Source organism: Megalopta genalis, chromosome 2, assembly GCF_051020955.1.
Source record: "Megalopta genalis isolate 19385.01 chromosome 2, iyMegGena1_principal, whole genome shotgun sequence".
Lineage (NCBI taxonomy): Eukaryota > Metazoa > Arthropoda > Insecta > Hymenoptera > Halictidae > Megalopta > Megalopta genalis.
In genome coordinates this window covers 10,638,042-10,654,379 of record NC_135014.1, presented here as the reverse complement: position 1 = coordinate 10,654,379, position 16,338 = coordinate 10,638,042, and the positions used below count along the sequence as shown (strand labels likewise).

General features: G+C 46.7%; 1 protein-coding gene across 3 annotated transcripts in view; it reads right to left on the bottom strand.

The window, feature by feature from the left end:
* Positions 1-14: 14 nt before the first annotated feature.
* The window catches only part of LOC117220862 (RNA-binding protein fusilli), a 32,968-nt gene continuing 16,644 nt past the window's right edge, over positions 15-16,338 (bottom strand). For 2 of the 3 annotated variants that reach the window (XM_033471271.2, XM_076518342.1), the window contains exons 5-12: positions 14,618-14,672; positions 14,431-14,541; positions 13,699-13,969; positions 13,383-13,598; positions 13,057-13,284; positions 12,727-12,928; positions 3,961-4,163; positions 15-3,774 (exon numbers count right to left, since the gene is read on the bottom strand). In XM_033471271.2, coding sequence (XP_033327162.1) covers positions 3,595-3,774; positions 3,961-4,163; positions 12,727-12,928; positions 13,057-13,284; positions 13,383-13,598; positions 13,699-13,969; positions 14,431-14,541; positions 14,618-14,672 — 1,466 coding nt within the window. In that variant the 3' untranslated portion in view covers positions 15-3,594. Of the gene's footprint in view, positions 3,775-3,960; positions 4,164-6,902; positions 12,929-13,056; positions 13,285-13,382; positions 13,599-13,698; positions 13,970-14,430; positions 14,542-14,617; positions 14,673-16,338 lie in introns of those variants that run through there. The other variant, XM_033471270.2, reaches the window with a different exon arrangement.

The window sequence follows — 16,338 nt, the reverse complement described above, 5'->3', positions numbered from 1 at the left end:
ATTATAGTAGACCGTTTTAAAACAATATCGAATATATTAATATTAATATCGTTAATAACATTATTAAATATCCGGATCAGATTACTATTCGTCGTAGCCGTATTTCGTAGATCGGCAAAACGATCGATCGACAACGGAATTTCATCTATGTTTCACATAGACGAAATATTAGTATTCTTTATATATATATATATAGATCTATATATATTTTATTTTTTGTAAATAAAGCTCTCTGTGTGGTCGCGACGTGCCTCACGTACATCTAAAACGGCTATGCCGCCGTTACATAAATTTCTTCATCTAAATATGCTGAATCTTATAAAAATAAGCCTGCGAATATGTATATATTTACTATATACAACTTTGTGCGAAAAGAGTCACGCCGAGATCGCATTGCCAGAGACTTCCGTCAGCAACGGAATCGTTTCTATTTGATTAGCGGGACACATTTAACTATCTTTTAGAAAGTATTTAAATTCGTCCCGCCACCTAAGGCAGTTCAAACAATTTCGAGACATCGATCGACAACAATACGCATCGGCGAGAAAAACAAAAAATTTGAATCAGCATTTAAACGCTGTTCGCTCGTAAAAATTCCCCAAGAGAATCGACAACCGATTGCTGCATGGTCCCCTTCGATGTTCGATCGTACGAGAGGCTCATTTCTTTTTTTTTCGATTCCCCATTGCACACGTTACAACAAAAACAAAAAAAAAGGTCAAGGAGGTTATTGCACCAATTGTGCGAAATAGCACATACGGGAAACAACGATTCGTTCGTGTTGCTTGTTCGCTCACAGCTTGAACATTTAAATGTACGCTTATCGTAGTTAGGAAAATAAAAAGAAACTTGAACGAACGAACTCGTCTACCTGCAAGCAGACACATCGGCTCGGAACAATTTCAAAAATGTCTTATTCCGTTGCTCTTCGTCGACATTGACAAAACATCATACGATACAACCAAGCACAACGAACAGCACATGTTGAACGTGATCGAACGTCGCGGTATCTCTCAGTCGATTTTTGGCGCGCGTACGTTCAATGATATAAAACTTCAGGTACGTTTGAATCGAGAACTCGACGATCGCGACATAACACCGCGTTGTGACCAGCTTCTGCGAACGCAGCCACGTTGGTATTACCACAATTAAACGCGCGTCGTTCAAATTTGAAACGTACGGTGACAATCTTTCATTTTCTTTGTTGTTTATAAGCATTTTGCAACTGCGCATCGAACGTGAACGATTCGAAGCTTGCTTCAACAACTAACAGTTAATAATATTCTCGGATAACGCGTGTACACGTCGCTGTACATCCACGTTATCTCTATATACGTATAATATGTTCGCAGGTGTTCTAATGTACTTTTTTACCGGAAGTAGTTCTTATTCTCTACCGATAGAACGACCCAGGCTTTTCAGACGCCACGAATTACAGCTAAGAATTGCACCTTTGTACACGAGCGCCTTTTACAGGAACAGAAACAGCGAGACGAGGATATTGTTCACCCTCGACTCGGTATTTTTTTTAGCTGGAGTACGTTGGACTCGACGACGCTTGTCCGTACTAGATAATTAGAGCTAATGATAACTCGTCTCCACCTCCGTATAGAATATTCGAATTTTCTTATTTTTCAACTACAAGGACTAGTCTCCGTTATTTAAATAATTGCTCCTGATCTAAGAATGGAAACTCTGAAGACTAAGAGAATGAACTACAAGTATATAGCGTGTGAGTACAGCACTAGGAGGGGGCGAGAGCTAAGTTAAATTGACTGAAGAGAAACACGGCGGGAAACGCTCTAGAAAAGAACTGTTTTACAATAAGTACTTACAATGTAATTACGTGATTGAGCGATCAGTTAATCTCTGGCGTTCGCACTCGACCTGACGGTTTACCAGCCGTGAACAACGCGTCCTAGCAATTTGCGTAGGGTGCTCAACGATTCTTGGCACCGGCATATCGTGAATTATTGAACACCCTATATCGTACGGTCGCAACTATGTTCAAGAATATTTTCTCTTGAAACAAGTATCGAGATGCATAAACGAAATCAATCATCGCAATTACGAACCCACGACAACGCCGGATCCACCGAACCGGGCCGAAATAACAAATCTTCTATTCCTCGGTCCACAATTTTTGCAAAACTGTTAAATAAATTAATCGCATTAATTTCTGGAGAACTTTACAGACCCGTCGTTTCGGTTGTTGTTCAATAATTCCGGAGTTAAAGCGGATTCGCTGGATGAAGTAACACGATAAACGGAAGACGTTCGTAATGTTTGCTGTTAGACGATTCGCAGCCTAAGACACGGAAGCCGACGAACCGGGAGCTAACGGTCGGATGACGGTTTTACAGTCGAATCGATTGCCTTACATTTAAAATAAAAATTCTACGTAGATCGAATAGACGATAATAAACGTACCGTTCGCATAACGATTCGGTCGCGATAGGGTATATATTAGATTTCATATTAAAACTTTCTCAATTAAATTAAGTAAACATCTTACTTAAGACGAAAGCGCTTGTCGCGCGTTTATTCGTATCAACAACGACGACTGTACGATTCGAAGGGAGCGACGGCTCGACACTCGGACTCGTTTCAAACTGTAACTTTGTACAAATTAAAAGCTAAATAGTCGTCACGTGTGTAAAGATTAACTAATCGAGTACCGAGCACGAGCCGTGTGTGTCGCGTTAATCTAAAAAAGAACCTATCTCTAACGATAATTAAAACTTACGCCGAGCTCATTTGCTACGTTCTACGCTCCTACGAATTTACACTCGAAGAGGCCGGAAACCTTGCGGCGTGAACGGACTGCTCTAAAAAGAAAAGTACAATTAATTATTACTACCGTCTCGTCTACTGTCATGACACCCTTTCTGTGGCTACACCATCGTTTTGAAGAACATACAATCTAGTATCTAGATCTGTCCATGGGGGATACACAGTGGACACCGTGCCGGTTCCAAACAAGTCCAACTAAGTGGTCTTCGAACGAATCAAATGAGCCGAGTATACGCGTCACCGCTAAAATCACCGTGACGGTCGATCGATTGTCCGTTTCCACCTCGAAATGGAACACCTCCAGGAATGACGGAGGCGCGTCAGAGGCCCGGAAACAACGATCATCGTGGAGGCGTGGGGTTATAGGGGTTGCAGAGGAGAAGAAGAACGTGCCGCTTGCGCGTTCCGTTTCAGAACAACCGAAACAAACAAACGAGAAAGAAACAACGTGTCACGGCGCGTTTGTTGTGCTACGACGACATTGCATCTGTCTCTAGACTAGAAAGAAACGTGCCACCCGGTGACACGGTGGATTTGCATGCGATGGGGGGTTGCAGCGTTCTTCGAAGACAAGGAAAGTAGAATCAAATGTCGCGCTGGATATACACCTTCGAGGCCTCGTCAACGATTCTAGCGTACCCTAATTCGGTAGAAAAGACGAAGAAGAACAGGAAAAGGAGGAGACGCAAGTTCAAGTGTTTGTCTTGTCGTGCGAGGCTAAAGGTTTACGCGGTTGATTCGACTTGATTCGATGATCGGGGACAGAGGTTCCCGTGTCGTGCTAGCCCGGGACCACGATCATCAGACCATGAATACTTCGACGAACGGACTGCACTCCGCTTGCGGGGGCGCAGGAACAGGTATGCGTTTCTCCAGCTCCATTCGTGGAAGGAACGCCTCGATACGCGTTTCCGACGTGGGCGTGGTAGCTCCAGGAACCGTCGCGCCTGGTCCCAGCTGAAGACACTCGGCAGGAGTCAACTGAAAGTCGAAAATGCTGCTTTAGAAGAGCGAACGGATTCTCGCGAACCTCGATCATCATCGGGAAGTTCGATGGCTTATCAAATTTGTCAAGATTATACCTCGGATGACGTTGCCCAGCGACGAAGCAAACGTTCTAGAAGACCGCTGGCAAAGCGGGAGAAATAACGATGCAACATAACTTACCAACGCAGCCTGCTGCGGAATGGCCGCGATACCGCCGACGTTCGCCGGATTGTAATAATTAGTGGGGCTGACCGGCGGCGAAGGGTACGGCCAATAAAATATCGGCGTCGGGTATGGGGCTGCAAACTGCGGCGGTCCACGTGGTAGCATCGCAGCTGTGGGCGGAAATATCGCGACCGGTGGCGGTGGCAACATCGTGCCCCCTAGAGGGTACAACAAAGAAGACAATCAACCATCGCGATCCCAGATGAACCACAATTGATTCAAATTCTAGAAACAACATCATTGTCGAAACCAAAAGGTTCCTCCCCCGATAATCGATATTATCGTAACGCGTCGCGGAGGAACCTTTGGGGCTCGCATAAAAGTTTTGCGACCACGGTAATAATAAAAAAAAAGACAACCCTTTCGAACCCATCCTCGATATGCCTCTAATTAGTATAACAAACACTGTGAAATATTGACCGAGAGAATTCTTGCCCCGAGTGTCGCGTACGGAATTTTTTCCTCTGTCGTATTAATAGACTCCCAATATCACAAAAAAAGGTCTGATATAATAATGATAATAATAATAATAATAATAATAATAATAATAATAATAATAACACCCATAGATTCTAATGTATGTACAAAACGTAAAGAAAAGTGCCCAAACTATGTAAACCACACCACGATCCGTGGTCGATGACATCGTGCAGAGATACAATTAAATAATGGAGTAAGTAAAAATTCTGATCGTCGTACTTCTCCGTTTTTCTATTTTCCGACCATATTCTGTTTTCTTTTTTTCTCTCCTTTTAGTTTTTCCTCGTTAGTGATATATAATATATATATATATATATATATATATATATATATATATATATATATATATATATATATATATATATATGTATATGTATATATACATATCTATGTATGTGTATATATGTATACATATCGGACGTCGTCAATGATCATTCCTTCGCGAGTTCCCGCAACCTGCACGATTTCACGATTAATACGACGGCTTTCTACGGTCCGTGTGAAACACCCTGTCGACAAGACGACGAGCGAACTAAAATGGAATATGCGGGCCTTTTTTCGGCGTCGTTCTACTTCGAAAAACAAAGTGTGTCATCGTGATTCGATGGTGGATGCGTTTCTCGGTTCACTCGGAACGTAGAGCAGCCCGTCGTCCAAAGGAATAATGATTTGGACTTGGCCTACCTGGAAGCACAGAAGTTAGTATTTGTAGATCCCGCTACCAAACAGCAATCGACACTGCACCATTGTAACACGATATATACGTATGTTTTATATATAATATATATAAATATGTAGCACCAACTTGCGATTTCGCCCCCTCTGCCAAATCACCAAAAATTCACTCAAACTTTCCCTCTCTCTCTTTCTCTCTCTCTCTCTCTCTCCCCCTATCTCTTTCTCTCCTTTCTCTCACTCTCTACCTCTCTCTTTCTCTCTCTCTCGCTCTCTTTCTTTCTCTCTCTTACTCGTTCTCTCTCAGCAGTAATTAAGAGGAAAGAGATGCGTGCGTCTCCGGTACGACGTAAAAATGAACAGATCCGAAAACTAGAAGATCGAATGATTTCAGAGATTTCAAAGATTTCGTGTTTCGACTCGCACCTGGATTCGCAGCATCGATAAAGATTAAAAGACGCGCGGGGGAGAGGGTGCAAGCCAGGGAGATCAAGGAGAACCGGTCACGTTGAGTTACAATCGACATGTTAACAAAAATAGTAATAATAATGACAATAATAATGGTAATAATAAAATAACAAAAGACAAAGGCAACAGAGTCGTTCGAGAAAGCAGTGTACAGTAATGTCTCCCTTACTGACGCCCAGATCGTCCACTAAAATGGACAATTTGGGAAGAGGAGACACGATTATTCTAGCCTCGCGGCTCGTTTTTATAATTGTGGACAATTTATAACTATAAAAGTAAACCGCAAGGCTCGAATTTTTGTGGTCAATCTGGGCGTCAATTAGAGAGACATTACTGTAATCGCGGACCCCCGCGAGGAAAGAGACACACAGAGAACTGATCCGTGGTAGGCCGGCGTGTCGGAAATTAGATGACAATGTACTATATAATATGCCCGGGGAAACAATGTTAGGTCTAATCGCAGGCTTAGCTGGACACGCAATGTGTTAATGTCGACATCAAAATTGTTAGGTTTCCGCGGATCCGTGACCGTTCGTTCGGACGGGGTCGAAAGAACTTGGAGGAAGATGACGGATCAACCCTCGGGGATCAACAATCAGGGGGTAGGTTCAACACGAAAATAGGCAGTAGGCTGGGAAAGAGACAGCTACAGCGACAAAATGAGAGAGAGAGAGAGAGAGAGAGAAAGAGAGTGAGAGAGAGAGAGAGGCTGAGAGAGCGACAAAGAACCTATAACGTGTGAGCAAGAGAAATTAAGACAGAGAGAAAAAGAGAGAGAGAGATACAGGAAAAAGAGAGACACAGAGACAGTAAGAGAGAGGGAGGCAAGAGTTACGACACAGAAATCTCCAACTTGATCTGTAGACACCAAAGATACCTGCGAGCCCAGTGAAAAAAAATGTATAGAACGTAACAGGGATACGGTGGTCGTAATTTTCGGACGTCCCACGGGAGATCTCATCCGACGATAGGGTGTCTCATCCATCTCCCCGAGAATGTGATTCCTCTCAAAGGGTAAAAAACACCGTTCCGAGAGGGAGATAGAATGCTGGTCGCCTATCGAGGGATGCGTTTTTTCAACGACAACAACGACGACGACAACGACGAAGAAGAAAAAATTAAAAAATAGAAAGAAGAACAAATAACAATGCTCGTCGGAATCCGTTCGAAGAATAATCCGAGACATATCGGTCGAGAAAATTACCACCACCAAGGCGAGGATAATATAATCAAGGGGGTAAATAGTCCACCAACCCGGCAAGCAAAAAGATATGTATGTCCACAAGGCACATTTATTAAACATGATCACCATCGAATATAAATCGTCGATATACAGAAAAAAAAGTGTATACAAGGGGTAAAAAAAAAAAGATCAGTAAACATTACTTCTGTACGTGTGTCCGTGTTTCGCGCGTGTGTAAATATATTGCGTCCGTGTGTTTCAACGTGTTTTTTCCTGTGTGTAAGATTCGCGCGTGTGTATCTTGCGAGTGTATCTTTTTTCTCTATCGATCCCAGTTGATGAAAGAACGCAATCGGGGCAGGAGGAAGATAAGATAAAATAAAATAAAATAAAATAGAATAAAACAAAATAAAATAAAAAAAAAGAAGACATTACCGTCTGTATAATTTAAGAGGGGAGGAAAAAAAATAGAAAAAAAATAACAACCAGACAGGCAAAAAGGGGTGGTTAAGGGGAAAAGTGTCGCACAGAATCGAACCGGTCCCGTTTCACATCGCGAGAGGATCGTCGACTCACTTGCAACGATCCGCTCTCGCCGGGACAATCGCGATCGGCCGTCGTCGACGAGATACTCTCTCAGCCCCTTGCCCGCCTCGCGATCGACGCTCCTCCGAGAATCCGATACTAATTAAATTAATTAAAATTCGCGGGCAGCCCGCGCGCGGCGATGACCGCGGCGAGGGCCTCGAAGGGAGACCCCACTGCTCTCGAGAGCAGGGCAAGGGGCCCCGTTTATTATGCAGCTTCCATGCGCGAACAAGGCACCGATCAGGACTGACTAAAAAAAAAGTGTTCTTCCGAATTAAAGATCGCGCCGCCACTTCGCAGCCTCCGGTCGAGAGATAGCGACAACAAACGTAACCGACGAGATCACAGAACCGACGACAATGAGTTAAGAATGTAAATTTGCAAGAGGGACGACACTGTCAGTCACCAAGGTTAGCGGTTCACAATTAATAAAGAGAATAAAATGAAGTCGACTCTGTCGGATATCGAATCGAAATAAAATCGGATAAAATTGAAAGAGAAAAAAAAATATTAGAGAAACCAGACGACACACATCCCCACGCAATAATAATGGAGGGAGGAGAAAAATGCCACGGCCATCATCGGATATATATATACATATATATATATATATATATATATATATACATATATATATATAGTATATGTATATCAGCAAATATTTTGGAGTTAGTATACGGAGGAGGAGATGCGGTGTACTATCAAATTTCTACTCCGATAATAATCACTCTCCTCCTTTCGCCACCGAACCACACACGCACGCACGCGCACACACACACTCTTCCCCTTCCTCTCCCTTGATAGCCTGCGGGATACGTGTATAATACGGCTCGTGTGTGTGAGTGCCCAGCGAAAGCCAATGGCAGGTAGCACACGATCGGGGAGGGCGATCTTATGCGACGATGCGTAAACTTTGGCTAATAGCGATTTTACTTTTCCTTTCTTCTCGTTTTTTAACACGTTCAGCGCCACGAGAATCGGCTAAAATTCCCTCTCGAAGTCGAAGCAATTTAATTGATTAAATCGAACACATTTATCACACAATGGATGACATTCGAACGCGACGCTTAACGCGTTAAACACGTCCGCGAATGCACGCGGCTCGGATATGTTCGAGCACCGGCGCATAATCCCGCCCGTTCGATGTGTCTCGTTTCATCGAGTAGGCGCATCTTACCGTTACGGTCCCGCCAGTGATCTGTGACGAAAGTGCCAGCGGAGCTCCGTCCATCCGTACACCGAGACGCCCGTCCTCTCTTCGTCGATGAACGGAGCTCCGCCGTGTTTCAGAGAAAAGATCTCGACGCGACGGACGGAAGGCGTCGACGATCCGCCGAACATCCGACAAATCGGATCGCAACGCCCGCGATCCAGTCGCGATACATTCGACTCGCGTCCGAAGACTCACCAAGGTACGCCCCAACGCGCAGCGCTCTGCAACGGCGCAGTTTCCGACCAAAAGTCAGTTTCTCTTAAATTTTATAGCGCGTTAGAGAAGAAATCGTACGATAACCTAAAATTGTATTGACATAACCTTGACCTTGACATAACCTAAAATTCTATGTTAATTTCAATGTCAATTTGAATAATGTTTAATAATGTTCTCTCGTTGGCCAAAAATCACCATATTCCAGAGCGCTGTGCAACGGAGGGATGCGAAACGAGGGATCCAAAGTTTCGGCCGATTGGAATGCTTCGGTTCGCTAGACTGCGGATTTTATGCACGCTTCGCAGAAACGAGTAAGCACAATTCGAAGCAACGAACAGGCAAGCGGATAATTCTCGTCGCGTAAAAGTCTCGAACGTCTTAAAATCATCGAAAGAAATTTCTGTTCGACATCCCCGTTCTTCTCCGGCACAAAGATCCGCAGTCTAATGATCACCGTCATGGTGGTCCACGCTAATTAGCGGATCCCCCGCCTGGCGTCGCCACCGCGGATCTAGTTTCTAAGATGTCTATTAATGCTAGATGAAGCCGACTCAGGAAGCGTAATCCCGACGGTGAATAGTATCGGCAGGCATTACCCGATTCTCGGAGTCGCGTCTGCAGGATCGTGACCGCGACTTCCGGTTTCATGGAGCACGCGTGGAACGGAAGTCGCGGCCGCCTCCGGCGCTTCGTAACGACGAAACAGGACTTTAGCTACCAGGCTAGAAGCGTTCGGCGGCCGTAGAACGGTTCGCTCCGTCGAGGAACTCGAATTTATTGCACTTCTACGAAAGTCGCGTGTGTCGTCTTCGTAACTCGACCGGAACTGTTTTCCGAAGCGACCGAACGCTTCTGGCTGGCGGCGCGTGTACCAAAGTATACTACTGCTCGACTCTGTGTATATGCGATACGCTAATCCCGCATCCTGTCAAACCGAGAGTAGAACTGTGTGTGTGGGTGTGTACGTTTGCGGGATCAAAGGGGATCGGGAGAGCTCGTGGAAGAGGAGAGAGTCTGGAACGGGAGAGAAAGTGTCTCGGACAGTCTGGGAGGCGAGGAGACGATCGAGAGATCGGAACGAGCGAACGTGTCCAACTCCATCTTCCATCTGAACGATGAACTCGTGTTTCGCAGAGAACGGCGACGCGCCGCGACCGAATACTTGCGCGCGCAGCTCCAGCGACGGTCGAGCGAAACGGAGGACGAAAACGACACCATCGCGTAATCGGCCGGTCACGGACGACGGCTGACGGAGAAAGATGGTTACAGGTACTCGTTGTACGCGCGTCCCTCAACAAAACCACGACATGCAAAACAGTCATCTCTGTACCCGTGGACTTTGGACCGTCGAGGCAACGACGAGCGTTTGAGCGTCCACTGTCGATCGCGCTCGTTTCTCTCGTCGTTGCCGCGTTGTATGCGAACGAAATAAAGAGAAGGAGGGGGGGAGGAGAAAAGGAGCACGGGGATACGCGTGGCAAGAAGAAATTGTGATCACCGATAGCACTTCGCTGGCCACGCGATCGCGCCGGGATCGAAACCGATTTTCAAACTCTATCGTCATGGGTTCCCTGAAATCGTGGGAGGTCTCGCAGAGCGCCGATCACGGGCCTACACACAGCCTAGGGAAAGGTGAGAACGCAACTGGAAGATCTTCCCGGGCATGGCAGTGTTCGATCGGATCGACGAGCTATTTCGCCCGCACGCTCTCGACACCGATATTCGCCTCTTATCCGATTGCCCACCGATTATCACGAATTCAAACCGCGGGGATGAAAGGATCCCGCCCGACACCGAACTGGGAACGTACGATTACTTAATAAGTACTTCTCGATACTCGACCGCGAATCACGGCGACGCGCGTCTGTCGAAACGATACGGTTTCTTCAAAGTGAACGACGAACTTCGAGCCCTGAATAACGCATTCGTCAAATCCTTCGCGGCTGTCCAAATGGCGCGCGGACTACGTTTATCCTACGATCAGAAGTTTCCCTGGCTCCTGGTCGAGCCTTTCAACGATCTCTGGATAGAATATAGATCTATGAGATGGATCGTGGAATTTGTATCTCCGTTTGTATGTTAAGGATATGCGTGTAAAGTAGATGCCGCGTGATAACGGAGAAGCTACCCTCCGCGTCGGATATCGGAGCTTAAAAACTCGTTAACATTGGATGGAATGTGTCCATTGCTTACTTGCTAATAAAAATATTTCTAGCAAAATATATAAATCGTTCTTATATCGCATACACGTATATACATGCATGTATAAATAAACACACGGACTCTGTGTGTCTGTATATATTCATAGATATACGCATGTATATATGTATATGTTTCTGCATCTTCGCTCAGATACTTTGTATATTTATATATAAATTTATATGTATATATTTACATATGCATATAAATCGCGCGGCGACCTCCGAGAAAAGAAATCTAAAAGAGGAAGAGACCTCGTTCGAGAGTTTCAAGGCACTTTTGTTGCGCCTCGCGACGATAAAAGACGAGGCAACGAATAGAACGCGACGAATTTACCGATCGTCGGGAGAACCTTTGGAAACCAAAAAGGAAAAAAAAATATATATCTATATATATATATATATATATATAGAAGAATATAACACGTAACACACTCTAAGTACTGTTGCTCGTCGATAAGTATCAAAATGGAAAAACGAGTATGAGAAAAGAGCGATCGGCGCGCGCGACTCTATCGCCCGAACAGACAAGTTCCTATGTATAATTACAGCGAATTCGAATGTTCCGAATCCTGGAGAAACGAATGATGATCTAGAAAAAGAGACTCGGCGAGACCGACAGAGATGTTTGCCGGCGATAAAGTCGACCGAGGGGGCACCGTGCACGTTCCAGTCGCGGTAGATGAGGGTTCGAAGACCTCTCAAAACGACAGCATCGTGCGGAATGTCTTTAGATATATAACTACCATGAATAGAATAATGTAGCGCGCACGATCGTGGAAAAATGGAATCACGTTAACGACCCGATCAATCCTCTGGCCGTGTCGAATAGCCTGGCTACACGGAACGGGAGACGTTGGACGAACGTCTATCTTTTATTTCTTAAAAAGAAATGCTAGGTAAACTGGTTCGCTCGGAGAAGAGAGCCGATCTAGGCGGCGTAGAAAACTATGTATAACACGTTAGTGTATAAATGAGCACGCGTTCGACGGCTAAGATTTCGGGTGCGGTTTGGTGTGCGCGGATCGATCAAAGCTGCGGATAAAATTGAGCAGGATAAGGCAAGCCCGGCGCGGCGGCTGACGTTTGAGCGAACGCGGTCGCTGGTGTGTGCCAGGTGGCTCGTTTCGCGACAGTGCCAGGTGATTCCGGTGGGAACGCGGACTCCCAGGTGCGTTTCAGACCCATGATAGCGGCGTGATTGATGGGCGCCGCTTGGACGATGGGCGTCAAGAGACTGTGAGGCGTCGGAGCCCTCAGAATCGGGATTCTGGATGGGACATTGAACAAGAGGAACGGCGTGTGTGTCGGCGGTTGAGCGTGGAGCGCGGCCGCGGCCGCGGCGGCTGCGGCTGCGGCCGGGGGAGTCATCGCGTACGCCGGGATTTGATGTTGAGGATTCGGTCCGGGCAGGGCCAGTGTTTTAGTCGTGACCGACGATGTCGGAGATGGGGTGGTAGAGGTGGGCGGCGGGTTCGAGGCCAAGGCCATCAGCCAAAAGTCCTGATTTCGGATCGCCTGCGCCTGAGCCTGGGCTTGAGCTTGCGCCTGTGCTTGCGCCTGAGCCTGTACTAACGCGTGAATGTCCCACAAGGGAGGCTGCGCCGTCGGCACCGGCACCGGCACCGGCGTCGGCGGCGGTGGATGCGGGTGCGGATGCGGATGCGTCAATGTCGCGGAAGTTTGTGTGGTCAACGTACCGGGTGATAGCAGAGCCTTGGTCGACGGCGGCGTTACCGCACCTGTCAATACCAGATTCATATCGTCCCCGCTGCACTGGAACACTTCGATGTACCGTTGCTTCTTCCCGTAGATCATGTACCGGTGATGCCGCTGCGACGCGCATGCGAACGCCGAGCTCTCGCTGTCCATCTGGATGAACGCCTCACCGGACGGCTGACCCTGAAAACCGGGCCAATTAGTTGACTCGTCCTCTGCACACACATTGTCGTCGAGAGCAGCGTTCCTCCAGTCCTGAGAGAACGACTGCGAAACGCTGCAGGTTCGGAGGAGAACTTGCATCCACTCACTTGAGCATTGTATACCATATGAACACCTTGGTAGACGATATTCTTCGAATGCTCGCCCATGAACTCTAGAATATGCTCGACCAGAGCCTCGTAAGGGAGGCCGCGCAACCGCACGCAATCCTTGCGCGTGCCGGACGTGATGATGTGCTGGGGAAGAATCGGTGGAAGCTGCGGAATCGGCGGGGTCGGAAGCACCACCTGCTTCGGGTCGATCGCCCTGTTCAACACCTAGAATCGATATGCAAATCGACAGGCTATTTTCGCTTTTCTGTCCGGGCTTTCCCCGTTCTCTCTACCCGCATTTTCGTTCTATCCGGCGCACGCACCTGTTGCACCTCCGCGATTGTGCTTCGAAACAGTTCGATATACCGGGTACCGATGCAATCTCTGTGCTTGCTCAGAGCCTTCACGGCGTCCTCTTCCTTCGCGAACAGCACGAACGCGTCGCCGGTCGCTCTGCCGTCGGGTTTCTTCACGAACAGCACTCCGTCCTCGCCGTCCAACACGTGGCAGGGCTTTTGACCGGACAGGAAGAAGTCGAGCTGCGGAGAAGAATCGTGTGATCAGCAGCCGTAGAAGATAGAAGAGAAGATAATGAAACAGGGATTTCATCCCGCAAAGTATCAACTTTCAACTACTCACCACTTGCTTGGCGACGCAATCGTACGGCAGCCCTCTCATTCTGACAATCACCTGAGCTCCCCTGGACAAAAATGCGTGAGCTTCACCGCTCGTGCCGCCCGCGACACCGACAAAGTCCTCGCCGGAAGCCTTGTACACCTCGATGTAACGTCCTCCCATATGGTGTTTATGTCTCTTCAACGCCATGTCTCTGTGCTCTTTGTTAACGAATCGGATCAACGCCTCGCCGTTCCGTCTTCCCATAGGACTCAAACACAACGCTACGCCACCCCTGAAACGGAGAACAGGAACGTTTCAATCGAACGGGAAACTACCGGTTTTCTGGCGATCGTTAAACGACTGATAATTATTAATCGAAACGAGTTTACAACCACAATGATCATAGGAATCGTTATATATATATATATTAATAACGGTGAGATTCGTGACCCAAGATAGCGGTTATCATTGCATAAGACATAAACAAGCGGATCTTTTTCGGAAAGATTGTGTTTACTAATTCTCGCCCACGGTAAACAGGCGAGAATTTTCGTAAAACATCGCGGCGTTTTCGCTCGTCAGGATTCGGTTATGCTAGCAAAGTTGGAACGGGGGGAGGTGTCTATTTACACGACAAATATGGATGTTTACCTTTTTGAAACGGATCCCAGTAGCTTGTACACAAATACAGTTGTTACAATTAAATCTTCGATAACGATAACACGGGGCGCGAGCGCGAACAGTTTTACTTACTTGGCAACATTTAGGCCACGAAAAAATTTTGCTATGTCCTGGTCGGACGATTGCCAAGGTAGACCACGTGCTCTCACTACACAACCGTTATCCACTTCTTCATCTTTTGAGCTGCAACAGAATCAGGTCGATTAACCTCGACGATCGATCTCGAATGATTTCATCGAATGACAAAAAAGAAACTCACCATATACCAGGTTCTAAAACAATGTTGACTACTTCGGGGGTTTGGAAGACGTGACCTACAAAACGAAAATATTCCAGTGTTAATTACAACGTGATCGGAGATGGTTCTTCGCGAATATTTTTCGCTCACTTCGGCTTTCGTGGCAATTCCTCCCGTTCGAATCGGGATTCTCCCGCGAAAAATAACGGTCGTTCCGGTGTAAACCCGACTGTGACGCTTACGCGTTTCCGGTGTAACCGTATATACACACACACACCGCCGATGGTTTTCGCTCGAATTTCTCGCGACCAAGCGAATTGTATTCGATTTGCCAACTCGTTGGTCGACGCGTGATCGTTACAGTACCTTTTTTTCCGCGGAATCGTGGCTCGGTGTTGCGCCACTTATTTTCGTAGCACGTCGATCCCGAAAAATAACGAAACAACATTTAAATTTATCTCGCGTTATCAGATATATTTTATCGGCGGATTAACACAGCGAGACGAGAGAAAAAAAAAGAGATTCACAATCCGACACGCGTGCGTTGTGTCGGTCGTGTTGAAAAACGTTCGCGAGGATGAGCACCGCTATGATAAGGAATACATTATGGCCGTCGTTGCTTATAACGCTACACAGCTTGACCCACGACTCGTAAACCATAAACACGCCAGAAGGGACCGATGCACGGACCCGAGGCGTGTCGTCGCCCCGTTCTCTTATTCCGGCCCTATTCTTCTCGCCGATTCGCCTTTCTTTATTCGCGTGCAACGCGAACACGAAAATGCTCCACGAAATAGGCAACATTGTCGATACGAGAAAACCGGCTCCCGATCGGCGCTTGTACACACCGTTACAGCCGGTGACGCCACACCACGGGACCTGTTGGAACACGTTCGAATTTCATAATTCGAAAATACATTCCCAACGGTTCGCGTCACGCCGAGAAAATGAAACGTTTCATTTCCGATAATTTACTGTACATCAGAATCGAGAGAACATCGTGCTATCGACAGTCGACTCGAAAAATATTCGAATGCCCCGTGTACAATGTGCAGAGTGCGCGAGCCGCAGGCTTCCACGAAAAATGTTGCCTTGAGAGTCACGTGACTCGACGTGCTACGGCTGAAAAAGGACAGATTCATAGTCCGTCCACGTGCCGGTTGGAACGAAGCTCTACGGACACGAGTGAATTAACTTCGGATTCCGTATTCGTACGTTTTACCGTTCGTGCAATAATTTTCAAGCAAAACCATGGAAGTCGCATCGCATAAAATACACCCGACTGTGGCGACCGGGTGAAAGGTTATACCCATTTACGATCTCGAGGCAAATCGGCAAAGGTTCGCGATCGAAACGAAATTCGCCAGACTTCTCACATTCGTTACACGCGAATCTCGTATTAGCGACGGACCTTAATCTTTCGACAACCGGGCCAGTCATTTTCTTTTCCAGCACGCCAGACTTTTTTAATTACAAAAGACTCTCGCTATCGGTCGCACCGAGCTGATTAGATATCAATTCCTTTTTTTTCTTCTCTCTCTCTCTCTCGTTTTCATTACACAGTGGCATATTATCACGAGGAAGATCGTGAATATACAGCGTGTCGCAAAAATGTCTCGCAATCCGAAAGTGGCGGGTTCCTCAGGTCATTTAAAGCAACTTCTTCCTTTACAACAATGTTCTCCGAGGCACCGTTAACGAGTTATTAACGAAAAACAGTGACCAATGAGAGGCGAGCTCGG